Source organism: Merops nubicus, unplaced genomic scaffold (genome assembly GCF_000691845.1).
Source record: "Merops nubicus isolate BGI_N331 unplaced genomic scaffold, ASM69184v1 scaffold10435, whole genome shotgun sequence".
Classification (NCBI taxonomy): Eukaryota; Metazoa; Chordata; class Aves; order Coraciiformes; family Meropidae; genus Merops; species Merops nubicus.
The window spans coordinates 25992-53885 of NW_008608959.1; the positions used below are offsets into that span (position 1 = coordinate 25992).

The 27894-nt window shown below is 38.4% G+C and overlaps 1 protein-coding gene across 1 annotated transcript; it reads right to left on the reverse strand.

The window, feature by feature from the left end:
* Positions 1-2738: 2738 nt before the first annotated feature.
* Positions 2739-27567, reverse strand: PIK3CG (phosphatidylinositol-4,5-bisphosphate 3-kinase, catalytic subunit gamma). The gene is made up of 10 exons (XM_008940441.1): positions 25564-27567; positions 21277-21342; positions 20947-21172; positions 16948-17051; positions 14524-14670; positions 13130-13220; positions 8940-9070; positions 8250-8361; positions 6207-6364; positions 2739-3020 (listed from the first exon to the last, which is right to left on the reverse strand). Exons 1-10 carry the CDS (start codon positions 27565-27567, stop codon positions 2739-2741), a joined length of 3321 nt encoding a protein of 1106 aa, XP_008938689.1.
* Between the last annotated feature and the right edge of the window lie 327 nt (positions 27568-27894).

Consider the following 27894-nt stretch of genomic DNA (forward strand, 5'->3'; position numbering starts at 1 on the left):
ACTGCAGAAAGCACTGGCCATGTTCTGCACTGGGACAGGCAGACATGTACTCCTGTCCACCTCCTCATGTGAAAAACAATTCCACTCCTTCTTGAAGCTGGACTGCCTCAAACCACATCTCTGCACTGTTTTCCCTTGTGTCAGGGCTTGCCAGACAACTGTCGGCTGTGGGTGGAGGTTTCCAGAAGCACACCAAAGCCAACAGCTAATGAGCCATATGAATGCCCAGCTATTTATACGTAAAGTGCCGGTAAGCTGCCTAATAGCTCGTTCCCTAGGTAAAAAGGAGATCTGGCAGCTACTGCTGACCTCCCAGAAGTCAGGCTGGCAGACACCCAGCGCCCAGTGCAGAGGAGGAAAACACAAGGCAAGCTTAGCACAGGCAGCCCCAACCACACGTTTCACGGGCAAGGAAAGCCAAGAAAAAGTCTGCTAATTACCTGAGCACAAAGTGTTTGAGATGTCTGTAACAGAGCCCGTCTAACGTTCCACCTAGCACATTGTAAACTGACGATACAAATCATCGCTCAAAGTTTAGTGCAGCACTAAACTGCTTTCCTCTGGGTGCAGATCTCTTGTAGACCTTTCTCTGGAAATGGAGGCTGCTTCAAGAGTGCCATTTCCCCTGAAGTTGTGAGTAGCATTTATTTCCCCATACTGGAGTTAAGTTTAGCAGTAAGTAGATTGACGTACTTTTTAAAACTAGGAACTTGTTAAAATCTTCAGATTTTTCTTTATAGAACAAACCAGGAATGAATAAAGTGCTCTTAGAAAGTGGTAATAGTCTATTCACATTTTACAATTATAATAATTGCAATTCTAATACAATAGACTATTAAAATTTTAAGTATCTGACATCGTACGGAATTATTAATATGGAACTAAACCAATTCCTCCGAATGGGACTTTGAGTATGATTTCTTACTGAGATGACATAGTCTTTAAGCAACTGGATAAAAAATATTTGCATATATTTTGGGCTAAGCTGCTTATTCATGAATGATAATCAAGTGAACAGAACATGTCAATTTATTTCAAAACTATAAAATACAAATCTAAAAATATAATTTTACAGACAATACTCACCATTTAGTTTATATTTTAGTATAGTCTTAAGCCTATCTTGCACTGAGTAATAAGGCGACAGAACAACAAAATACTCTGCATTTTAACTTTCTAGATTTCCTTAACTAGAGTCTACCAGATACATAAAAAATAGTTGTGCACAGTAACCGATTAAACATCTACATTTCAAGAAGAGATTGGCTATATCTCATACTGAGACACCAATTACAGTACATTTATTAAAAAACCTTCAAGAATACACTCAGTAGTAACAGTGGTAGCAGTAGTTAAGATCTTAATAGTTCTCTGAAATGATCAAAGCAAATGATAACAAAATTTAAAAATTCAGTTAATCATTTATATGTAATGTAAAACCCATGTAATGCTACAATGAAGGAAGAAATTACATGGGTGCAAGTGCAAAAAAGCAATACTGTAAGTCATCTTCTCTCTTTGGCAAAAATCAATTAGCAAGAATTATACCATAGTAATAATAGTCAGAGACCAACTCATGCTATTTTTTTTTTCCTTTCCTACCACAGGCAGACTTGATGATTTGCAGGCACCCTTCAGCAGAGAAGTTAAAACTCTACTTAACACTGCCCATTTTTTCCTCTTTTAAATTTAAATATTGAAGTTAAAGATAAGGATTCTTTCTCTTTCATAAATAGCTTTTCAGTAGTATAGTCTCTTAAGGAATTTAAAAATAAATAGCAAAATATACACAATTTCAGAGATTATATTTAACTCCTTCTAGGTATATCCTGAAAATATATCACCAAAGAATAAATAACTTTGGGTTTCTCAAATATTTGGTAAATTGTCAATTACTCTTACATAAGGAGTTTTCTCTGAGGAATAAGGAAGTACCATTGCTCTTCTACAAAGCTTTTACTATACAAGTGGAATTTCAGTAACTTTATAGTAAGCATATAATCTGTAATATAACATGGATGTTCCTCAGTAGAAAGTACAGTACAAAACCTTCCAAAGTTAAGCCTCCAGAATTTCACATTCAAACCTGAGGAACTTCCAGATAACTGTGACTTTCTCCTGCCAGGACATTCAAGGTCAGTTGTCTACGTCAGGAGGCTACAATAATGGTAAGGCAATCTCCTCTAGCAGTAAAGCTAAAGCTGTTTTCTACTGACAACATATTAAACATAAAAAAAAATTCTCCAAAGTATTAAGGAAGGGACAAAAGAGAAAGATGTGGGTGAAGAACACTTGAGTATAAGCCATCCTGAGAAATAAGTTAATTGCCTGCATGGATTTCAATATAACCATAGATTCTTCTGCTTTAGAAGGGCCTGATCCTCATAACAAGCAGATTTCTATTAGAATTTGCAGGTTATCATCTTATTCAAGCTCCTCCTTCATATTTATCTGAAACTATTACTAAAGAAATCAAGAAAAATGCAGGCCACATTAGCAAAGCAACTAGTTAAAAGAAACCAGCAACAGGAATTGGTTTTAGACATTAAAAAAAGAAAATCGTAACTGCAGGAAGATCTTCTGCAGAGGCAGAGCAAAAGTCTTTGCCTTTTTAAAGATCTATTTAAGCTGCCAGCAGAGTAAAGGCAATTTTTACTGCTCATTTATTCAGAATTCATAAATAACATGTAGATTCACTAACCTCCTATTAAACACCCACAGTTAATTTACATAAAATATTACGCAGAATGCTTTTCTACTCCTTGTTTGATTCCAAGCACAAGATGTAAAAACCAGTTAAATTGCACAGTCCAGCCCTTATCTCTGCAAACCTCTATCTGATCAAGAAAATGCTTTTTGGCATTTTCTTCGCTTTCCCCTACTGTCAGCGCATCCCGGATATACTCGATATCCTCTTTGCTGGTTAACTGGGGCATTCCAGTCATGAGCATCATGGAGAACAGGATGATCAGCAGGTTTGTGTGATGTCGAAGAGCCAAATAAGCCTTCACACATACGTCCTGCAAGAGAGAAGAAGTTTTTGTGAATGGGTGAGACGAACTGAGCGGGCCAGCGCAGGAATTCCACTCTCATAGCCCACAGCAGTGAGCCACTTCAGCAGGTCGGAGAGGAGGCCCAGCAGAGCCACGCGCCTCCCCAGAAACGCCACCAGCGCTCCCGACCTGCAGCACTGCTCCACTCACCACCACACCTTGGCGCAGCAACCACTGTTCTGGTGCGCAGACTAAAGGCTCGCTCAAATAACGTAACTCTGATTATTTAATAAAGCATAAAACCTTAGCTTCACCAAAATTTCAAATTAATTCCCCTGCCATACAATCTCCTTCTGCGGCTGCTAAAAGAGACAGCGGCAATTCCTCCTCTGCCTTCCCCACCGCTACGTTCCCACTGAAAGACCACGGCCGGCAAGTGGTACTGAACAGAGCAGCACCGCCAGGGGACTGCTCCTTATTACATACACCTGCCTGTTAACTCTGCAGAGGTGGCAGCTTGTTTCATGGAGAAGATTTTTCAGGCTTGGTCTTTTGAGAAATTTTTGCAGCTGACAGCTCTAGTTTTCAGGCACACTGCCTTGCTGTAGGACATCTCTGTTTATGTACTGTCATAGTGGATTCTCTAGATTATTTTTTAATAGCTTTTTACTTCCATAAGTAAGTAATTTGTGCTTAACAACATACCGAGACTGAATTTTCTGCAGCTTGCAAAAACATGCAATGCTTTTTAAAAGAATATTTAATGCCAAGTGACTAATACATAAACTGAAATGATTATTTCTTATATTAAATTTATTACTCATTTACTTTTAGAAGTAACATCTTAGGAAAGAAAATGCAATGAAGGAATCAATCATATATTAGAAAGTTAGATTGGGCCTGCAATGCAGTAATGTAAATAGATGAAAAATATTTCCAAGAGGGTTGTTGCTACTGAAACCAAAGCTGAACCAATGATAATTTTTACCCAACTAAATATTCAGTTTAGCCTTTCCATAAATGTACATGAACTTATTGAAGAATTCTTAAGATATCCAAATATTTTTATGTAGAGTTCCATGAAATCGCATCAGCCTTTAGAACACCGTTTATTTTTGACAAGGTTCATGATTTTTTAGTTCCTTAGGAATAGTAAGAAATGCAAAAATAAGCCTAACATCACTATTGTCATCAGCAACACCAAGACAATCAACTAGACTTGTTAGGAAGATACTAGGGAAGGAAGATGATAAATTGAAGATCTGTTTGTAGGGTTTCTTTATTCCTATTGCCCGGGCCCTTAAATCTTTCACTCCATTTCCAAATAAAGTCTATCCTAAAATAAGATCGTACTTATGAACTGTAATGTTAGTTTAGCTCTAGCAAAGCAGAAGATAAATTTCAATGCTCAAAGCACAATTTACAACAGAAATCACCATCATCTTATCACAGGGATTTGTTTCTTTCCATGACAGCAGGGGGAAAAAACAACAACAACAAAAAGAAATTCTACTTATGTATTACCAACTTCAAACAGGGAAATCTTGTCACAAGAGTTAGTGTGTGATTTGTTCCTCTTGAAAGAGATGAAAGTTCTTTATAGTTATATCAAAGAAGGTTTTACATTTCTCTATGGATGATGCATCTCACTACTGCAGGCGTCTCGAGACAGAAAAACAATTATGCAGTCAAGAACCTGGCATCACTGCATCTCAAAGGCAGTCCTTTCAGGAATTCAAAAAGATTTCAAAAATCTGTATCTGTCTGTTACATTTATTTACTTAGACAGGAACTGAATGGAATTTTGAATTAACATCCTCTAAGAAAATTAATTTTTACACTTCTGAGAGAGGCAGAAAGAACCAAAAATAACGTATACATATGTGTCAAGGATACATAGATGTTTACCAAGGGATTAAGAAGAAAGCTGCTCTCTAATCTAAAGCCATAGGCAAAACATGAGAGGAGCTGAGAGGAAACCAAAATCCCATTGTCAAACAGACAATAAAGAATAATTATTTTGAGAGTTTAAAACTTTCCTAAGTAATAGTATTCTAAAGGTCAGGTGGGTTTATAATATAAAGTGTCTAAGTTCTCCCACAGCAAAAATCACTTTGCTCTTCAATCTTCTGAGCTGTAAGTCCCCATCAAAACACCTGCACTGTGATAAAGCCAGTCCTTGTGCAAACAAAGGCTCAAAAATCGCACTCGATTCTTCAGGTATTTTCAGAAGTCTGGGCTCAAGGATGACAACTGCCTTGCTGTTTGCTATACAATCACATACATGTTCAAAGGGACATATTCACCATATTCACTATCCAACAATAAGAACCTTAATTAGGTACTCAGGTTTGAAAACTAGACTCCTTACCGGGACTGGGACCGGGTCATCCACAGGGAATCCAGAACAGCTAAGTCAGGCTTTTGCTTTGACTCATACTCTGGAGGAGACTTTTTCTTGTAGTATTATAGGGAACCTCCTTTCTAAATCAGACACTTATTTAAAGTTTCTAAATATGAGCATAGGAATAACACCCCAGACATCCATCTATTTCTGGTCAGCCATGGTCCCAGCCATTTCATTAAACATACTAACCAGCATTTTGCTTTGCTCCCTCCTCATCCACATCCTACACAAGCTTGAAAAATCACGACTGTTTTAGAGTGGCTGAATTTCAAACAGAAGCTGCAGGAGAACAGATTTTTAACACCACTCTTTTCTCTCCCCTTTCACAAACCCAGAATCTGATGTAGCTGAGGGTCACTGCAGATTTCTACCCAGAGGCAGCAGTCAGAGTCCCAGAACATGGATGCAGAATCTGGAGGGATTAACACTTGCAATGCCTCGCACTTGCTCATACTATGAAGAAGGCTCAGCCTAGTGCTACGAGTCTCCTCCAACTGCACAAATACTGGAGTCCTCTACAAAGTATTTTCAATCCAGGTAAGAAACAAAGCAAGGACTGCCTGTCTGCTTCTAACTCATCTTTTCAGTGTAGCTTTGTGGATGCTTGAATTCTAGTTCCCATAATCCTACAGATAATTTTTGCTCTTAGTTGGGCCTGAAATATTCCAGAATTGTATTATGATTTAAGAAATCTTATTAAGATAATACCCAGGAGCCTAGACCTTTAAAAATGAAGGCACTAATGCTCATTTCAGAGGGTAAAAAACATTGCTTAATTGTTTTGCAGATAGATATTAATTCTTTACCTGAAATTTATGGAAATGGAGACTTGTCTTCTTTCCAGAAGTCCCCATGACAAAAAGGAAATCTGGAGTCAGCACAAAAGGAACTCTTTCCTTATTAATTCCAAGGAAGCTTTTATAATTCCCAAGAATGTGGCCAAAATCAATATGGAAAAGGTTACCTTCAAAAAGAGAAGAAGTCACAGTTCAGCTCAAACACAATAAACTGCAAAGAACGCTTACTTGTATTCACAATAATTCCAAAACCTCCTTTTTGGGGTATCTGTGATCACTCATTAGTTCAGCAGAAAAGGCTATTTTCACTTTTTTGTTTTTTAAATATGTAATTCTGTCCTCTTGGCATAGCCACTTTTTATTTCTCTTTGACAGCTGTTAAAAACCTGGCAGAACTGCTGTGTTTTCGAAACATACACTCACAGCTTTTCAAAAATTAACCAAGGAAAGCTTGTGTCTTAGGTCTGTAACAATCAGCTGCCAGCACACATTACATGGGAAAGGCTTGTGGATTATCTTTCAAATATCCATGGGATTCTGGTGCTATACACCTCCTTGGCTATTGTCATTCTCTAGAACATGCTTCTTCCTCATAGGCCTGCATTACCAATACCTAAACTACCAGAATAAGCTTGCATTGTCACCCTTTGGGTAACTTTGAGATAGCAGTGGGATCTCACTGCCCAGGAAAGTGATGAAAAACTCCCCTTTTAAGGGTCACTGCACCTACAGGACCGGAGTGTGCTGCTGCTCTTCAGATTACTTCATTACTTTTACTAGCAAACAAGATGTAAGGATAAAAGAGTATGGTTACTTAAAACCGTAGATTTATAACAGTGGTCCATGCATAAAAAAAGAAAAAAACATCTAATAATGTAAGATGATACTTAACAGTGATCTATCTGTAGGAGGAACATCCTTAGATGTTCCAGCATTTCAGCCAGTTTCCAAGCCCTCCCAGCCTACCAAACCTGACACTCCCTGCAGACCTCAGACTCACATCCTTATGCTCTTCTTGCTCAAGACAACTTCTGTTAAAGACTCTAAAGTAAACCTGCTCCTGACCACAACAGAGTAACCTGGTCTTTCTCTGTCTCCCTTTCCACTGACTTGACTCTCATTTTTTGCCAGTGGGCACTAGCATTGTATTGTATAATAATGTGGCAATTAAAGCATTTCTTGGTCTTCTTTTCCTCAGGGACATCTGGTAAACTTTTTTTTACTGCAGCCTCTCATTAGCTCATTTCTGCCTCCAAGGTACCACTTCTCTCTAGCCTTCAACTGGTAAAACTTTAACTATAATATGATTAGTATTAAATATACAGCCTTCTAACTAAGCCCAAAAGTATTTTCTGTCTCTTAGCATTATGTAAAGACTAATTATGAATTTCTTAGACCAAACAAAACTCCTCCACATGTAGTGCTCATTCTGGGGTTCTTTCTGGGACTTCTATAGATAAGTAAGATTAGGGATGAACAAATGTGTAGCTACAGAAATAATTCCCAAAGTTTGTAGTATAAAAAAATTGCAGTTCTTTCAAGGAGCACTGCAACCACACCAGACTTCAGTAGCAAAACCTATACACTCCATGTACACTTATTTTCTAGGATTTTCTATAAAGGAATATAAAGCAATTTTGTTCCTCACAAGTGAAAATAGTCCAGTAATATCTGAATTCTGACACAGACATAGTTCCACTGAATACTGTCAGAACCTTTTTCACACTACAGACAGGTCTGCTTTTTAAAGTTATTTTCTAGACACTAAAAAAAAAAATTAGTTTTAAGTTCCTCATGACTCAGTCTGTAACAACCTTGTCCTTGGAAAAGAATAGCATTCTTAATGATAAATACCTAGAGCCTAGGTGAAGGCCAAAAGGGATGACAGTACATTCCAGTGTCACAGGAGGACTTGAACTTGTAAGCAGTGCTTACAGAACTGGAATGTATCTCTTCATTCATTGTTAAATGTGTTATTTATTAAAATGAACCATAAATCTAGTGAAGTATAGACAGTCCCAACTTCTATGAAACTCTAAAAAAATAACTCACCTGTTTCTGTAATCATTATGTTGTCATTGTGCCTGTCTCCTATTCCAAGTACAAACGTTGCCACACAGTATCCAGCACAAGAATAAACAAATCTTTCCACAGCTGCCTGAAACTAAATTTTAGAGATGTTAAATGCTTCAATGGTAGACACTAAATTCAGTCACTTTCAAGGTCACATGCCTTTCTGTTGACATTTATCCATCAACAGCTAGACAAACTGTTATAAAATACACTGTTGCACTTCAGAGATTAAGATCACAGCCCTGCACTGCACTTGCTGTAGTGTCTATACCATAGTACAAATAAAATAAGCATATATTTGTCCATGTTTTCTGAGAAAAAAAAGCTGTCAGAGAGCTCTAGTAGGTCAGTAGACCTCCCTACGCAAAGGAGTTGTGAGTACCCTAAACTGTAATCCTCTAGAGCTACACTGCCTTTCAGGCTTCTTAGATGTCCTTTCGGTATGTTCCTCATGGATCACTTCTAAATAACCACAGACAAATGAGTCCTTTCTAAAGCATCTTGTTTCTCAGGAGCTTGGCTTGCGAGCTGGATGGTAAAGATTCTTTCACAGGCACCTGTGCCTGCATACAGCGAAAACAAATGGATTTTTCAAACACACATTAAGCAACGCACACACCCGTATGGGGCTCTGTAGTAGGGTGCACTTAAAAATATCAAAGAACTCACCTTCTCTTCAATCACACATCTTTCCTTGAGCCACTGGTTAAGTATTTCATCCTTAAATGCACCAGTGTTGCCAACTGTGCTCTGTTGAATTTTGGCAATTGTCGTAGCATCTTTCACAATTTCAATCATTCCTAGAGAAAACAAAGACGTTAGAAGAAGCTGTTAATTTTCTATCAAAGCATATTAAAATATGCAAAGCTACATGTAAAACTATGTTTTTTACATCAACTGCAGAACTTCACAGCTTGTGAGCAGAAATTTTACAGGCAACAGTGGTTCTTCATTCTCAGCTGAAACCAGCTAGAGCTTGCAACTGGCCTGGCATCCTAAACTTCTCTGTGTGACACTAAAACGTTTTAAAATGGAAAGAATGATGATGAGTGGAGACCCTCTCCATAATGCTTTTCCTAAGGAAAGGAACTACCTCCTGTTCTGATCCCCTGCAGAGAAGCCCAGGTACCATTCACATTCTCACCAGCTTCTCTCCAACTTCAGAAATTTAAGGGGCTGAAGAGAAGCTGAAGTGTTGCAGCAGCATATGGATGCAAGTCTTGTCAGAGCTGTGGCAGAGGAACAAAGCTGTCCCTCTTAATATAAATCAAATTTAACTGTGTATATGCACAGGAAGGTTCAGAAATACCAGTACACAGTGAGGTGTAACAGTGGGACTGCTGGTATAAAGCTCTGGCTGTTGAGGCCCAGAAGTCAGTCCCTAAACTGAACAGATCCTTGCAAAGGCAAATCAACATGTCACAGCAATATGGTGCAGAAACAAAGAACTGTGCTGTTCATAAAAACATGGCACGTGATGAAGGGGAACCGAGGGAGAAAAGCAGAAACGGAGGCTGCAGCACAACTCTGCACCATAGCCAAGACTAGGAAATGCTTCATACTAGGCAGGTCTGTATGGGGGAAGGTCAGCTTTTAGTTGAACTTATTTGGTAACTGGAAATACTGTACTTTCCTCCCCCAGTTCAAGTTCAGCAGAGTTTTCTATGTAAAAGCCTGGCTTCAGTTCCAGCTCCAAGCAAGCAAATGAAAATATCCCTTTCTCCTCAGCATGCTTCAAAGCAGTTTCTGATTCGGTTTCAGTTTGACTCTCTCTCTAAAATGGATGAACTTCTACCTAGTCACATTCCTACCCTTTTGCAATTACTGAATTATGTGCAAATTTTTCAGTAACAGAGTAACACCACAGTAATCTTTTCCTGCCCCTGCCTTACACACATGGCTGAATTCACAGCTGAATATCCCTGGTGAGGTATTTCTTCTGTCTTGAGAGTGGCCTGGATTTGTCTGTAATAAAACTGTTGGGGAAATATGACCTCCAAAACCCACTGCCAACACCACCAAATTAAAAAGCTCCACATTTTAGTCTGTGCTTGTCAAGCTGTTGTTTTCGTGCTGCGAGTAAGCTCCACATCACATTCCAGATGTTGAAAGGGCTTCTCCTGCCTGTCCTCACAAATCTCCCTCTACCGGCCACCAGCTCCTCGACACCAGGGGAGTGGAGCTGTTGCAGGAGGTACCCTCTGCTTCCCCTTCTATTTAACTCTCCTCCCAGCACAGCTAGGTTGGTTAGTACTGTCCCAAGTGCTAAACCAAATCTGTCCCCAGATTTAAAGCAGCTGCTAATGAAAACCCCCTACTGATCATTCTGCAATGTACTGCCAAAGGAGTGGTGTAAAATACGGAGAGAATGTTGTGCAGCTTAATCTGCCAAAGTAAATACTTGTAATAAAAGTAAAAAGGTATCATGCTTAAAAAAAAAAAAAAAAAAGAGTTATCTGATGAAACAGTATAACTCTACTGGGAAATCCTAAATGCAGACATGCCTCTCAGTAGGAATGGGTAGTCCTAGAGGAGGGAAACCAGGGATAGAAGATCTCAGCTGGGCTGTATTCAGCTGGGAGGAAGTGCAGCAGTGACTGCACTGCACTCTGTGTTTCTAGGGTCTGCAGGACTAAAGCAGGTGACTCTTATATTATGGGTAGGCTTGAATTTCTTAAATTTGGCAGTGATGCAGCATGGTAAGTAGTGATAATTGCCGCACAGAGTTGGGAACATATGGCCATGTCAAAGGGAGAGAGAATAGGCTATAATCTCTTACCAGTAATACATAGAAGAGAAAGTTTCTCCTGCAGAGCTTTATTTGGCAGCAGCAGTGGAGAGGAAGGTTGTTTCTAAAACTGCAAACTGCATTGAATGCAGATGTCTTCAATGGACTGAGAAAGCTCCACAGAGGAGGGCATGCCAGCCCCAGGTGTAAGACACCTGGCTGTCTCCCTGTGCTCAGTGTAGAATGGGGTACTGGCCTTGTGTCAATACACTGAAACTGCCCCAAGTCCCATGGAAATATTACAAGTGAGGGATGAAGTAGCTTAGAAGAAGATTACATATGAATACTGTGAAAGAACATTTGCATACCATTACTCTGGTTTTGTTCCAAACAAGCACAAGTTGTCCATCAAAGCATTCCACATTGGGTATTGCTAATTTAGGCTGCAGGTATTCTCAGCAAACAGGACTGGAGTGTTTAAGTGATTAACCATGCCCCTACTGTGGTGCTTATATCTCCCCCATGTGTATAGGAAAATTGTAAACAATTACTTCCTTCAGATAAAAGAATGGGGATTCAATTAAGAATTCATGGAAGAATAATGAATTCTGTAACTTGAATATAAGAATGACAGAATTCTGACAGATCACTGGCAGAATTCCTCCACCTTCCTCCATTATTTCAACACATTACATTGTCCTAAGACGGTTTTAAACAAAACTAAATTAAATCCTAAAAATCTCTCAGAAAATTAGGTTTGTTACAATGTCCCTAAAGAGAAAAAAACCCTTCTTTATATTTACAGTTAGTATTTTGAGATACAATGTCCCATTTCCTTTATTATTAGAATTCTATCAGTACAATTTATTTAATTTTAAAACACTTATATTAGGAGAAAGGAAGCTCTTCTGTGTCACATTACTAAGTATTTTTTCAGTGAGTTTGGTTTTTCTGCATTGCTGAGATATCTTGAAGTCAAAAGAAAGGATGAGAAAAATTTTATGTGGCCATGGATTTTAGAGAGGAAGTACACTATAGACACATATTAAAGAGAGTTCTTAATTTTATTGTGACTCCATTTATTGTTCAAACCATAAAGCAAAATAAATCACTAAGAAAAGAACTGAAAAGCTGCATATCATGGGAGACATACAGCAATATTTATATTATCATTATTTTATCAATCCATGCAGTTACTATCATACTGCCAGCTACAACAATAACATGAATTTAAAAACTTGCTACTTTTTACACATGTTCCAGCTTTAAGTAAATGGCAGAGCTGTACCTGCTAATCTGTCTCACTGACGTACTGTTTATACCACCAGCCAAAGTATTTTTTTCACCATAATAGCTTCACTTGGGCATGGCCAGTTTTTTGGCACTGAGGAAGCTTTCCTCCAGCTAACCGTTCAAGAAAGAACTGCTCAGCAAAACTGACTCTGCAGTCAGTTCTGTATTATCTGCACACTAGGAAACTGGGCAATGTGGATGTGCTAGGCTATGTAATATATGCAAATCCAACCCCAAGGAGTCAATTTGGAGCCATCCAGATGTATAAACCTTCTATACACCCCTATACACCATCACAGAGTTCTCCAGAAGCTTTGGAAGCAACTACTTGATTTTTCCCATCATGATTTCTAGAAAAGATATCATCTATGCTGCAGGAATTAATGCCCACTGAGAAATGCTGCCTAAGAATCCTATTGAGTAATGCTGTTGCTTCTATGTAAGTATAGGGTATCAATCTTTAGGTAAGGAAAAAATTATAAATGTTTTGCTATTTAACTCTTTTCTCTATTTTATTCTATCAACACATTAAAACACAACTTGAGCAAGTCACTCACTTTCACTGCTTTTTCATACCAAATATTGTTATTAGAGAGAAACTTGCAGCAGGACCCAAACAGTTGGACTTGCACAGAAATCAGTTAAGCTACAGCAGCAGCTGAAGGATACTCATCAGAAGTAGGGCAGAAACCATTGGCAAGATGCAACTGAAGACTGCTCAGAGGAAGTGTAACAAACTGTCTCAGAACCACAGTGCATACTATAATAATTCTCCTATATGCAATTTCTCTAAGTAGAGTATTTTGAATTTCTAACCACTGTAAGTGTGATCACATACCTATCTTGTTCCCTGTAGAAATACAGCCATATGGTAACAAACAGAGGTCCAAGGATTCTGCTTCCCAAATGGATTCCATAATTCGAAGAATCTAGTAAACCGTATAACATAAGTTATTTCAATTGTTTGGACATTACTTATTGCTCACACAAATAACACTACCCAGACTTCTGAGATGGGCTTAAATTTACTTGTCTATTTTACAGATTAAGAGATAAATAAAGGAAGTATGCAGACATTCAAGATTATCAGTTACAGAATCAGGTTTTATATTTTCTCATCTGCACTGTGCCCAGGCAATGTCTACTGTAAAGTATTAATAGATATACTGTAATATTTCTACATGAGCTGAGATTGAGTGTGTTGGCAAGTATTCCATTCTTCCCCATACCCTCAAAAATGCTAACAAACCAGTTTGTCAGAATAATCACTGAAATATTTACTAGAGCAATGCTACATACCAATTTCTTTTTCATTTGTAACTTCACTCATTTCATAAATAAATGACAAAAATGCTTCATCAGAAAAACAGACCACTTTTTAATAAATAAGATTCCTTCTCTAGAATACTGAAATGAGAAGCATGTATGGCAGATGGCAGGAGAAAACAGGGTAATAGCACCTACTAGGCCTGGCTGGGCTGAAGTTAATTTTCTTCAGAGCAACTGGTAGGGTGCTGCGGCTGAGGTCAGTGACCAAAGCAATGCTGGTAACACACTGATGTTCCACCTGCTGCTGAACAGTGTTTGCAGAGTGTCAAGGCTGCCCCTGTTTCTCTCAGCCCACTGTGAATGGATTGGGGGTGCACAGGAGGTTGGGAGGGGACATAACCAGGCAGATGACCCAAATCAGCTGAAGAAATATTCCATGCTGAATAATGTCCTGCTCAGCAATAAAACGGAGCGGAAAGGGATTAGGCAAGTTGGGCACTGGCTGGGCACTGGCCGACCCATGGGATGTGGTGAGTCACTGCCTTTGCATTGCTTTCTTGCTTTCTCTCTTCTTCCACATTTTTTTAGCTCAACCCATAAGTTTTCTTGCTTTTACTCTTCCTTCCCTCTTTCCCCGTTCCACCAGCATTAACTCACAACACAGTAACATAAAAAAACTGTAGTACAACACAGTAGATCCAGTTTTGCTGTCAGCCTTACCATACACGGTTTAAAAAACAAAAGACCACCTCGTATGTTATACCACAGAATTACTATGGTTGGGAAGGACCTGTAAGTTCATCAAGCATAACCATTATTTCTCTCTACCAGGCCACTTCTACACCACATTCCTGAGCAAATATGAACAGTAAAGATAGGATATATACAATCTGAGAAGTAAAACAGTTTTAAAATATTTTTAGATGTTCCGGTTACTAGTTTTGTGCATTTTAGCTATCATACCTGCAAAATAAGCATGTCCTGACGGAGGTCATCTCCATGTTTGAAGATTATGCCTATGGTTTCGTTTGACAGAGCTGTTGGATCTGCACATTTAAACTCAAGCCAGAGGGGCTTCTTCTTAGACGCCATCACTTTACATTTTTCTATCTGTGAAAGACATGTTTATTGCTAGCCATTGTACTCCAACATCAACACAACTCATCTTTTTACACACAAGCTACAGGGTAGTTTACCAGCTTCCAGTCAGTAATACCACAAGAAACACTCTGGAAGCAGAGGTAAGGAAGGGTATCCAATTGCCTCACTGAATCTGCACAACTTTTAATACGTCCACAACAAAGGAAGAAGCATGCCTTGATTTTCTGAAACTGGATTTAGTCTGTAAATCTGCTTCAGGCAGAAAAAAACCCAACTTTTAAACCAGGAATAAGGGATTCTGAAAAAAATGGAAAATAATGAACCCTTGCAACACCATTCTAACAGGTGCTTTGCAAAACTAGAATATAACCACTGCCCAAAGCAATTTACGACAACATCCCCCCTTGTGACTTCTTCAGCTTCAGTTATTCCAAATTGCTTGCTTCAATTCCCTTAGGAAATTGTTAAAATTCATAGGGAAAATGGCATTTGTGGAATTAATTCAACATAATAATTCATAAAATAAGAAAATAAATTCCCTATTTAGTTTTATTACATTTTTAATCTTAAAGAAATTCAGAACTGAAACTGATGAAATTGCATTATTTCAAATGTTTTCTCAACTAAATATGTCTAATGCAATTGTAGTATGTAATACTTCCTGTTCTGGAATTCCTAGTTAATTGTTGACCATTACTATGTACAATAAAGCCATATAAAACAATAAAAGCAACTGCACATTAGTGTTTGAGAGCTGACAGAATCAATGACATTAGAGAAGAATATTTCATAGGCTGAGGTTCTGAGCTTGTAGTTCAGAACAAAACAGTTTTTACCATCCTTATTTTTAAAAAGGGAAGTTGTTAAATCTTTGAACTTACTACAAACACTGATTTTACTTCTAATATTTGGTTTAGAATGGTCAGATTTCAGGGTTTGAAGATTATGGACAAGTAGCACTTGCTAGAATGAAGATGAAATTAAAGCTTACCAATACATTTTGTTGCATTAAATGCTTTTGTACATATAGCTCAGGGCGGAAAAAAAAAAGGCTCTAATCCATCTGTTTTTGGACACAGCAACCTTCCCTTGTAAATCTATCACTTCTTTCATCTAAGAAGGTGCTGGTAGGACTGAATACTTCCTAAGTGAAGGAAAACTAGAAAGTATAGAAAGATCTTTTATTTTATTTTCAAATCCACTTTTTGCAGTCGCTGATTTTTGTACACAAGAGGCTAAAGAGAGAGAAATACTACCAAGAAAATAATTAAGGATCCACAAATTCTGTATTTCTGAGTAAATAGTGTTTGAATTTACTTCTGTGCTGACAGTATTTGAGTCATGCCTATCTGGGAGGTGTTTAACCCTCTCAGCTTGAAGACAGACTAGCTTACAGCCCATCAATCAAGGCATAAATTTATTTAACAAGACAACTAGTAACAGTTATCCAAATCAGTACCCTGCCATTTGGAAATTCCTTTGGCTGGACAGTTTATCTGTCCTTAGCTAAGAGAAAAATTAAAGGATTCTTTTTTTTGTAGGCTCATTGCTACACATCAAGTGAATCCAAGGTTCTTCACTGTGCTTCTTTACCCAAACTTCATACCGCATGAGCCAATTCCCTTTCACTACACATGTGCCAATTTATTCATCATGGTTTTGTTCTTTGTTGTATGTAAGCCACTGCAACCTCACCACAAAACTGGAGACAGTAACACAGAAAAACCCAGGTGTCTTTTGATATATTTCTACCAAGATCTTTATGGTTTTTCTAATAAAAGCAACAAGAGCAACACAGAGATACTGAAAAATCAGGAATAGCTAAAGTAGACATTATTGTTAGTATGATGAAGGTCTGGACCTAAACCTTAATGACAGATGTGAATCAGAGTGAGACAAAGTAACTGGAGGAAAAGAAAATTAATATCTCAAAACCCCTGAAGTCAGATAAACTAGTATTACAGCGGTATTTATTGAAAAAAAAAAAAAGTCAGTTACCTGGTTAAATAATAGATTAAACTAATGGAAAAATCATAATTGCCATTTAATGATTAGGATTTTATGCATTGTTGCATTTTTTTAGTGCTTGATGGCATGCCATTACATTTAGAAAAAATGCTATTAGCTTTAGAAAAAAAAACAATTTACTGAGTCCATGGAATGTGATTGTATTGATGATGGAATAAGACTTTCAGACATATTAGCAAGAATTTTTACCAAATGACACATACTTACAAACAGGAAATTTTTTAAAAAAAGATCTGTAAGAACTCAGAATATACTTACCACTAGGGCTCCTGCTCTTAGCCCAGGATCATATGGAACTCTAAAACTTTCTGGAAGTTTGCTGTTTTGTAGTTTTTCAAGCTTCTGTCTCAGCTGTGCAACAACTGCGATTAAAAGCAAGACAAGACAATGAAGTCAAAAACTGGATGGCAAAAAAGTTACAGGTGATCAAACTTGTTAAGCAGCATTATTTAGCTAAAATCCTCCTCCATTTTTCTACTTCTAAAACTGCTTTCCTTAAGGATGTCTAGATTTGAGGACTGGAGAAAGACTCTTTAACTTGCACTATCAGTGGTCAGGGCTGTTGCAGATACCTAAATGTAAAGTCTATAAGCACCTCACAAGTCATGTGCACTCTACATACTCTTGAAGTACTGCAGTGTGCATGGTGTTCTTCTGAAATCTCAGGAGATTACATTAAAATTAAATCTTTCATTTAAGAACAAAGCAAAATACATCATAACACACCAAAAAATATTTTGTCCCTCTAACCACCAAGGAACAGTTAAACTATCTACCCCAAAGGCTCAGAAGGAGGAGGCATTTAAAAGCAGCTTGCATTTTCCAGTTTTATTTTGACCTGCTTTATTGTTCTTGGAGACAGACTGGTGCTTTGGAATTCTTGGAGTCAACTATACCATTATCATAAGGACTTTAACTGTACAGATACTGAATTTCCTACCCTCCTAAAACAGGTTTCATAGTGCAGCCTTATTAATCTCACATTCCAATGAAAAGAAAGTTTCCTGTATATTTATACAAAAACATTTTAATGTTCCTATGTAAACTGAATCTTTTCACCCATAAAAACTCAAGCTTCTGAATCTGCAGCTTATAACAGTATGCTTTATACATCTGATGCACTTGTTCATCTCAGCTAGCAGTTGTTAGCAGCAAAGCAATACACTGGGTATTACCCTTTGTTAGGACTAAGACCTGAACATTCTTCTAAAAGAATCTGGAGCCACACAGCAGAGTTTCAAGCAATTTTGGAGATAAAAATTAAAGAGAAAAAAAAAATGTTATAACAAAAGCTAGACATGGACCTGGATACTTAATACATAAAATCATACAATTGTAGAATGGTTTGGGTTGGAAGGGATCTTTAAAGGTCATCTAGTCCATTCCCCCTGCAATGAACAGGGCCATCTTCAGCTACATCAGGTTGCTCAGAGCTCTGTTCAAGCTGACTTTGAATGGGGCATCTAAGACCTCTCTGGGTAACCTGTGTGAGTGTTTCAACACCCTCATTGTAAAAAATGTCTTCCTTAAACGTACACTGAATCCCTCCTCTTTTAGTTTAAAATCACAACAGGCCCTGCTACAGAGACTGTCCCCATCTTTCTTATAAGCCCCCTTTAAGCACTGTAAGGCTCCCTGGAGGCTTCTCTTCTCCAGGATAAACAGCCTCAACTCTCTCAGCCTCTCCTGATTGGAGAGGTGTTCCAGCCCTCGGATCAATTTTGCAGCCCTCCTCTGGACCTGCTCCAACAGGTCCATGTGTCCCTGTACTGAGGACTCCAGGTGGGGTTTCAGCAGAGTGGAGCAGAGGTGCAGTCCCCTCCCTCGACCTGCTGGCCACGCTTCTTTTGATGTGGCCCAGGATACAGCTGACTTTCTGGGCTGTGAGTGTACTTTGCAGGCTCTTCTACAGAAAATGAAGACATTTCAAAAGCTGCTCTGCTCTCAAGTTAAGAAAGTCAAGCCAGAAGAATTTTGAGAACTCACGGAACACAAATGTAATACATACTAAAGGCTTTTAGAAAGGTACTATCTAGCAGTGCCAGGTGACTAATGTGGTTTCTCATCTGGTAAAAAAAAATAAATCTGACAGCAAGATACAGGAGCTAATAAGGGAATTTTATAATTAGACACTTTCCAAAAAAATCCCAACAAACCAAAATGAAACCAAAAAGCCCCTAGGCTGTAGCAACTTGAAACATGAAACAGTGTTCTAGATTGCAATGTACCTGTTTCCTAGACAGATATAGCTTGACTTCAGTAAGTCTCCTCATTGCAATGTAGTGTAATTTGAAGACTGTATACCAACCAACTGAGGCTAGTAAAGATTAGGAATTAGTTAATTTTAAAATGCAAATGAAGGCTCTTACTAAAACAATTTCAAGCTGATGTGGCTTAAGACAAAGTGCTATTTTAAGAGAAGAAACAGCTGCACAGACACATTCTTGGGAGTCAATCTAATACAGTGGTGATGAAAGCAGATAATCCTATGCAAGCTGTAATATTATGGTCTTAATTTATTTATTATTACTTGCTGTATTCAAATATAAGTAAAGAGACTACACAAAAAGTTGAAAGAAACAGTTTGACTGCATGATTGCTACTGGACTAGTATGGACCTAACATGAAGGAATTTATTCTTTTTCAAAGTCCCAAATACTGGAGGAAGAAAACTATATACAAGAATTAGATGAGGCTGCATGACAGAATGAAATTAAACACTCTGAAACATTAAGACTGAAAATATAAACAACTCTGAACATTAGAAATTATGCAAAAAAGTAGCAATAAACTAAAGAAGAAATTTTAGGACATACATTTCTTAAAATATAAGTAGAGAGTGCCTGTAGGAAAAATCATATCCTCAATAATTTTAGAATAAATTAAATTAGATATAGCATTAGTAAGACACTGCAAAGTTTCAGGAAGCCTTATTCAGTGAAAATGTCAATTACATAAGTCATCTTTCAATGTTCTGCTGTACATTACACACAAAGATTCTTTAACTTCAAAACTTAGTGGGTGTTAATGTGATTGCTTTCTCCTGAAACTTTTCTTCTTTGCCCACATATCCTTCAAGGATAATGTATTATGGAAACCACTATCATTAAAGACACGTACATCTGCAACGCTGTAAAGTTGCTTTCCGAAACATGGGATTGTGACCAAATATATTTAGGTTATAGAGCATTTTAAGATAAATTTTATAAAGTTGTTTAGGAAGAATATTTTATATGGGGGTTCAGTAAGTCCCCTAACTCGCACTATGGGGTAACACAACTGATACCACATTATACGTTGAAGAATAAATGCAAATTTCCTTCAAATTTTTTTTAAAGCACCTTCATAGTCACTTCTCCATAACCAGAGTGGAAAGGCTTTCTAAATCAAGGATTTCCTGGCCTGGAACACACCAGACTAAACATGCAGGAAGAGTTGGTCTCTCTTGTTTTCTGAATTAAAATATTACCATGTCTTCTCGCACTTACTCCCAACAGCAAGCAACTAACAGGAATGATGACAAATAAGCTTTTAAATATAATCAAATAAATATAAATAAAAATAATAAAGTTGAGGAAAAAAAAAACAAACAAACACGATACAAGGGTAGGCAAAACCCAGAGGTAAACAGGTATTGCACAACCCTACTGTGGCTTCCAAAGCAGAGCTTACAAGTACTAGAATTAACAATGCCACATCTGTATCTCACAGGACTCCTTTTCAGCACATTCACACACCCAAAGCTGTGCTCTGTACATTCACTACTGACCCACCAGCTACTTTTGTGGCATAGCAAAGGCTGCACTGGACTTCTCCTCGGTCTGCCTGCCAAGAGTCTTTTAGTGACTGCTCAGGGTAAGGCTGTGTTTCTTGGGAAGTGTCATTTCTCCTCTATTTCTGTCCTGGGTTGTTTCCTTCTTCAGTGCTGGCATTCAGCTAAGGGTTATGTACAAGAACTTAGCTGCTTCCCAGTTGCATGGCATGGGGTTCAAAGAGATAAGCCAAAGCATGGGAAAGTGCTGGGTGTCTAGAGCATTGATATTATTCCCCTTTTAGGGTGGAATGGGTAAACAAATGTATTATTGGTTCCACCACTTTTGACTTACTCTGGCATTTTAAAAGAAGTAATAACGATGCCCTTTGACCGTAATTTATCCATGAATTTTCTAAATAACTAGTACAATTTGCTGCCTAGATTTTCACACCAAAAGAGAAAAAAACCAATATTATTACAGAGAAATGCCTGTTAGCACATACCTTGAGAAGTGACATCATACTTTTCTGCAGAAACTGATTTTATCTCCATTGTGACTTTATGCAGCAATTCAATTACTTGAACCTGCTTCATGAAATCATGTAGCATTGCTTTTCCACAGCCCCTAAGGTAGGCTTCTAGGATGACCGCAAACCTCTGCTGGTAATGCATGGACTGGGCAATCTCACTTCTTAAGAACCAAAACAAGAAGTGACCAATTCTTTTGTTCTGGAGGTAAGGAAAAATACTACAATCAGCATGCATTTCTTGACAAAGGATTTTAACAATGCCAGTAACATTAGCAGAAGTTGGCTGCCTTTTGAAGTACTTACTCTCAAGCCACGTTTCAGCAGAAATCTGGCTAATGCACTGTCGTGATATGGCTCGAATTTCACAGCCTGAGTAATACAAACATAGAAGGCATGTTATTTACATACTTCAGATCCCATTGCACATATAGTTTACCAATAACATCTAGAGAACATACTGCTGCAGACACAGAATATGTATAACAAATCAGGTCTCTCCAGGAAACAAAATTGAAAAAGAACAAAGCAAGCTTCTCTGTGTTTAATTCAAGAAGTGCTTTTTCTCTGCAACAGGTTCTTTTCAGGTATATTATTAATGTGGCAAATAAAGCATTGCAGGGAGTTGCTAACCAGTGAGATCGATCTAAGCAGATGAAGGCATGTCATAGATGTCAGAGCAACATCTTTTTCAGGCCGCAGCAAAAACCAGCAAGATCAGAAAACAGTTTACAGTATGACACTGAGAAGGTTTGAAAAGATTATTGCCCAATGAAACTACCTATTTAAAATCATTCTCTAATAAACATTTCCAATGATAAAGCACTAGCTTTTGACAACATCTGCCACTTCGGGACAGAGGCACCAGGGTTCAGTGCTTGGTTCCCCACCAAGCACTGGATACAGCAGCAGCTTTTCAGGGCACCTAGTCTGGCCTTGAGCCCCTACACGCATGACAAAACAAAGGCTGTGAAACACATCCCGTATTAATGGAGTACAATACAAAGGAAGACTTCACCAGAGCTGCTTTTATTTTAAAGACTGTGTGAGTATGTATGTATTTTGCTCTTCCCACAGCTGCTTCATTCTACGTAAGCCCACAGATGTTTCCAAGCTACCACCAAAAAAGGGGTGGAACCAAAAGGTGAACAAGTTTTTTGAAGTGTCGTGTCAGGATTGCAATAGTTTGCTCTTGTTCTCGCCCTCATGTCGGCAAGCAAGTTGAATTGGCCTCCCAGAAAGCTATCACACTTCCACGTGCCCTGGGCTGTGCCAAGGAACTTGTCCACTTCAGGTGGTGTTTCCTGCAGCTTCTTTCCCGTTGCTTTAGGGAACAGGAGGTTTGCATTACGATTAATGGCATAAAAAAGGAGTGCATGTATACCCCATGGCAAGAAAAGAGAATTAAGAGGCATACAATCTCTGGAAGAGAATCACAAAATCCCTGTTGTGGACTGAGAGGGCTGGTGAACAGCTTTAGGCTCTGCAACTAGAGCGCCAGGAAGCAGCACACAGGGAGATGAAGGGAAAACGAGGGGATGTGCAGAGAGCAGGGTACATGTAGCACGCTCAGCTTTCAGAAGCAGCAAAGTCTGCAAACCTCGGGCCATAGTTATTCAACATAATATAACGGCTCTTCCAAAATCACTGTGGTCTGCAGCTTGCAAAGAAGCAACTACGTCCATTGGCAGAGGTCCACTAAACTCATCAAAGGAATCATAGGGGTTTATAAACTTTTACAAGTACTGTGGTGCACAGTTGTATTTTTTATTATTAAAATATCAACACTATTTCTGAAACATAAATTGTCCTGTGGGTTTATTTAACAGAAAAAAAAAAAAAAAAAGAAAAAAAAAGAGCTTTTTCAGTTAACCTTCTAAAATGAACCAACTTACAAAAATACTAGAAAGACTTGTTATTTTCAGCTGCTGGCTAAGAGACAGGCAGGAAAGTCAAGCACTGAACTTGCTCTTCGTAACTGGCCATCTCTGCAATACTGTTTTATTTCCTCAAGCAATATCTTATTTAGGAAAGATAATGAGAACTCACAAACATAAACTGATTTTAGAATATATAGATCCTTTTACTTCATGTATGAGGTTATGAGGTAGGAGGGGGTTTTAACAAAAATTAATCTTCACTGCAATAAGGCACCTCAAAGCAAGAATTATTACAGAAATTCAAATGGATTTGCTTGCAGTTCCAAGAACATCTATTAAAAACATCACTCTGGTATATACTTTGCTGAATGTTCTCAGTGCATAACTCTGAAAAAAACTTAAAAATTAAATACAGCCAAAAAAATTGCACATTACTTTAAAACAAAACCTTGTATTAATGGTGCAAATAAATTTTAATATAAAAGAATATTAGAAAAAGGTGTTACGAGTATCCTTTTTATGCTTATCTTTTAAAAATAATTATTTCAAAAAGTCAATCCCATTTTTCTCTTTTCTTCACAAAGACAAATCTCAACATTTGAATGGTAACAGTAAAAGCCAGCCATTAAAATCATCTGCTGGCACTTCATCAGGTCCCTGCACACACCTTTGCTTTGTCAATTCAGCAGCAGAAGAGCTTCAATCACTGCCATATACAAGCAGTACAGTCACTGGTGTTTGTCTAACAATGGACTTTGTTGTATTGTAACCATCCCATCCACGTTTCACCTAAGTGCACAGAGAACAACAGACCTTTACAGGAAGCTCAAGAGGTTTATTTATGGAATGGCTGCTTCTATTTGAGATAAACCTGGGAAGAAATAAAATGTTTGATTTCTAACTCTACTGGGAGGTAAAATGGGAAAATCTTGTGCAGAGCATAATTAAGCCATAAAGCTTCCATGAAGGCACACATGTGAAAAGCGATGACTGTTTGCAGAAGAGACATCTCAGATGTGTCCACTAGAGCAGAGGAATGGCTGACATCTGTTCTCTGAAAAATGTGGCTTTTCAAATACACTGTGGTACCATTACTTCACTTCAGGATGCTGATGGCTCATGCTCCACTGTTAGCCAAGGGAAGACAAGGAAGCAGCAGAGAGGTAAAAGCTGGGGTCCAGAATTTTTTTTTCCTTTTTGCGGATGGCAATCTTTTAATTTCTTAGTACACCTCTTACCAAAAATGACACAGTGAAGTTAAGCTCTATGATTTTATGTTACAGTAATTTTAATTTACTGTTCTTTTTAAAACTCTCTAGATTTGTAGTTCCTGAAAACAAATTGTTTCAAAAACAATGGAAAAAAACCCCAGTACTTCCCCCATTCTCTCAAGCACTTTGATATTAACCAACCACCATACCCAACCCCTAATTTGGATACAAAAGCAAATAAAATCGCTGAGCCACATGTAGACAGTAAAAGCTCACAAGCCAAGCATATATATAGCAGCAGCTACGTGGGAGGCCCAATGAGGTAACCGTAGCGACTCCTTTGGTTAATGCAGAAGTGCATAAATTCTGCCTGGGGAGCCTAGTCTTCAAACAAGCAAAGACAAGGCTAAAGAGCCTTTGTTGAAAGCACTACTGATGTGCAGCAAAATCTGAAACACTAACTTCATTTTCCTGAGAACCTTGGCTCTCTCTGAACCCAGTGAAGTTAAACGCCCCATCCTGCAGCTTTCCCTGCTGCAGCAGTTACGAGTTCCCTGATTATCTGAAGAAAGCATTCCCTGCTCTGCAGAGCAACAGCCTTTCCACAACAAGTGAAGCCCTGTTGGGTGTGGGAAGCCTGCAGTCACCTCGCTTCAGGGGACGCCTTTACCAGGAATAACTGCAGGATTGCACCTTCCACCAGCCCTCAGATGGGTCTTTGCTACTGACAGGCTACCCAGCTCCAGCACCACGATGTGAAAAAGCAAACCCACCAATTTCCTTGCCTAACTGATATAAACCTTCCCAACGTTTCATCTGGCAGCTCCACACACACAGCACTTCAAATCGATACAGCGGTGATTCACTGCCATTAAAAGCACAGTTTTTCACCCAACTTCCCAGAATGAATTATGGAGTCCTATCAATCTTTTATTTACTTTTAAAACTTTTTTGAAAGCTTCTAGATAAATCTGGTCCCCTGAAGAGTATAAGACTGAGGTTATTGTAACATACTATATAACTACACTGTTATTGTTGACCTAAAACCCAACCCCGTGTTTTTCTTCAGGCCTTGCCTTTGTCAGCATCATCTGTCTTCACTTCCCATCTACACACTTTCTAAATTAATGGTAAAGCCAGTCAATCACTCCTTAGTGCTGTGTGATTCAGACCTGATACAAACAGGCCTACAGACAGCACTGTTAGGATTTTCTCCCATCACAGCTGTGCTAGTGATGACAATTGCCAGAAAAACATACTACTGTAACTATGAGAGGCAATGCGTAAGACACAGGGCAACAGCAACACAAAAATAACCACACAGGCAAAAGACCAATGTAGAAAGTGTTGTTTGGGTTAATTTGGTTACTACCACTGCTTTGACTGAACACTGAAGACTTCAAAACCAAGGGCTACTAACTAGACCTAATAGGATGGGAATTATGATGGGGTAATGCAAATATTCCCAGAAGGCAGAGTTCAAGAATGCAAATATACCTTACCTGAACAAGCTGTAAAAGATAATGAAGAACGTCATCATCTTCTAAACTTTCCAGTTTTTGAACTGCCATTGCTCGGACATTTTCATCTGAAAAATTACAGTCCAGAAGTTGCATTGTGAGTCCAACATCTAAAGTGCTTTGATCCCAAACCTCCTTTTTAGCTAGCAACTGGTATGTTTTTGCCACTATTTCTTGTTGTCCCCATTTCACAGAGCTAAGCAGCTTAGGGTACGCCTTGGGGTGCTTTATGCTTTCGTATCTAAAGTGCCACAACAGTTCTTTGTCTTCAGGAGAAAGTGGATTAAGTGGGTCAGTTGCTATGATCTCTTCAAGCTGCTTGCGAAGCTGGTTGGGCATTTCAGCTCGTGTCCTATCCCCCTGGGGGTCTGATGTTATCCTGTGCTTGGGCAAGGCAATTGGGTGACAATATTTGTCCAGCACAATAGAGATAGCCATGGAGTTCTCCTTATCCGGGTTAGTTGCTGATGTGAGTTTGTCTGCATTGATACTTCCTTGCTCTTCTCCCTTGCCTGGAATTTTCCACATATGAAGCACATACTCCCCACTTCGTAGCAGAAAACGGTGATCTATCAACAAAAGATTCACATAATAGAGAAGCTGAGTTTTGCATTTTGAATCAGAGTTGGGGGATTCGTGTGACTGAAGGTTTGTCTTTGTGGACAGTCCCTGAGCTTTCCCACAATATATCTGAAGATTCAGAAGTGCTCCTTTAGGCAAATCCTTGATTTTGATATCAAACTCCAACCAAATATTCCATAGAACCTCCTCAGTAAAAGGCTTTGATGAAGTCCTCCTCTGTGACAGGAGCTGTTGCCCATGTTGAATGTTAGCCTCCACAAACACAGTAAGATCAGTATTTCTTGGTAAAACTGGGATATCAATGCCAATTATTTTCACTCTAAATTTCCTATTACAATCCCACAAGGAGATAGTGAAGACTCTCTCGTGATCTTTTCCATCTATTGTCAATTGCTCATGATACCCTGTAACTCCTGTACAGTCATCCACCAAGGGCCACTCTTCCTTCTGAACCTCATCCTCATTCGGGTCAGGGGGATTGTCTAAGACAAGGTGGATTTCTTCCCCGTTCTTAAGGCACTGTCTTATCCAGTGAAAATCTTTGATTGGTGTCTCTCCAGTAATATACTCATCTCTGCCACATATCCTGAGAACAAAATCCAGTTCACTATGATCTTCAGGAATGTCCATCAAAGACTTTTTCTTTGCCATTTTTGTGAAAAAACTGTGGAGAATCATATCTGGAGTGTCATCTATTGATACTTTAATTTTTTGGCTAGTTGTTCCTCTATGTATGATTAGGAAAATGTTATTATTGGTGATCTTTTTAAATAAATATTCTGGGAGTGGCTTAGACGTAGTCCATGGGTGCATAGCATACAATTTAGGATCTCTACAGGCTACCTCTATCATTCGTGGAGTGACTAGTCTGCGACGGGTAAACTCCAGCTCATCGTCATGCACATTGCTCACATCAGTGACATCATAACCAATTAAATCATTAAGCTGCCGCTGAAATTCCTGAACTTCTTCTGACGGTTTTTGTTTCTGGACAACATAGATCTTGCCTACCTTTTTCTGTAACACTTTCCAGTACAGTATGCAGTCCAACGTCTGTAATAACTGATGCTTATCATAAATTTCATACCATTGCCCTTTCTTCTGATACTGCAGAACAAACTGATCTGGGGTGAATGCATGGTAGAATTCCGTGGTTTGACTCGTCTCTATTGCACGCATCCAAATCTGTGCTTTCATTTGCTCAACCGTACAGTTGCCAGCTATTTCGAGCAGTATCACTTCCGGTACTTTAGTATGTTTATTGCTTGTAGGTAAAATGAACTCAATGGATATCAGTTCCATTGACGACAAATTGCTCGATGTACAATGAGGCTTCATCCTTCTTCTCCTTCGTTTGTTTTCCTCTCTCATAACAACAGGCTGTTCATAATCCCCCAACTCCATGCCAGAAGAAATCTAGCAAAAGATATAAAAATTCTGTTAGTTTCTCATTTATTTTTTTCTTTACTCTTATTTTTTAAATTCTTCTTAATTAAATCAGAGGCCAGTCAAAAGTATATGCGTTTTATATTTCCCCTTAGTACCTAGCCATAAAAACTTGATTTACATAAACCACTTCAATTCAAAACCAAATGTAGAAAAAAACTAACACCCTGTGATTAAATAATTAAAACAGAGCTTTTAAATACCCTTCACGTATTTCACTGATAAAAGCAGTCTCACCGTACTAATTTGTTCATGCTTCTATTTGATCGAGCACTGATTCTTCTG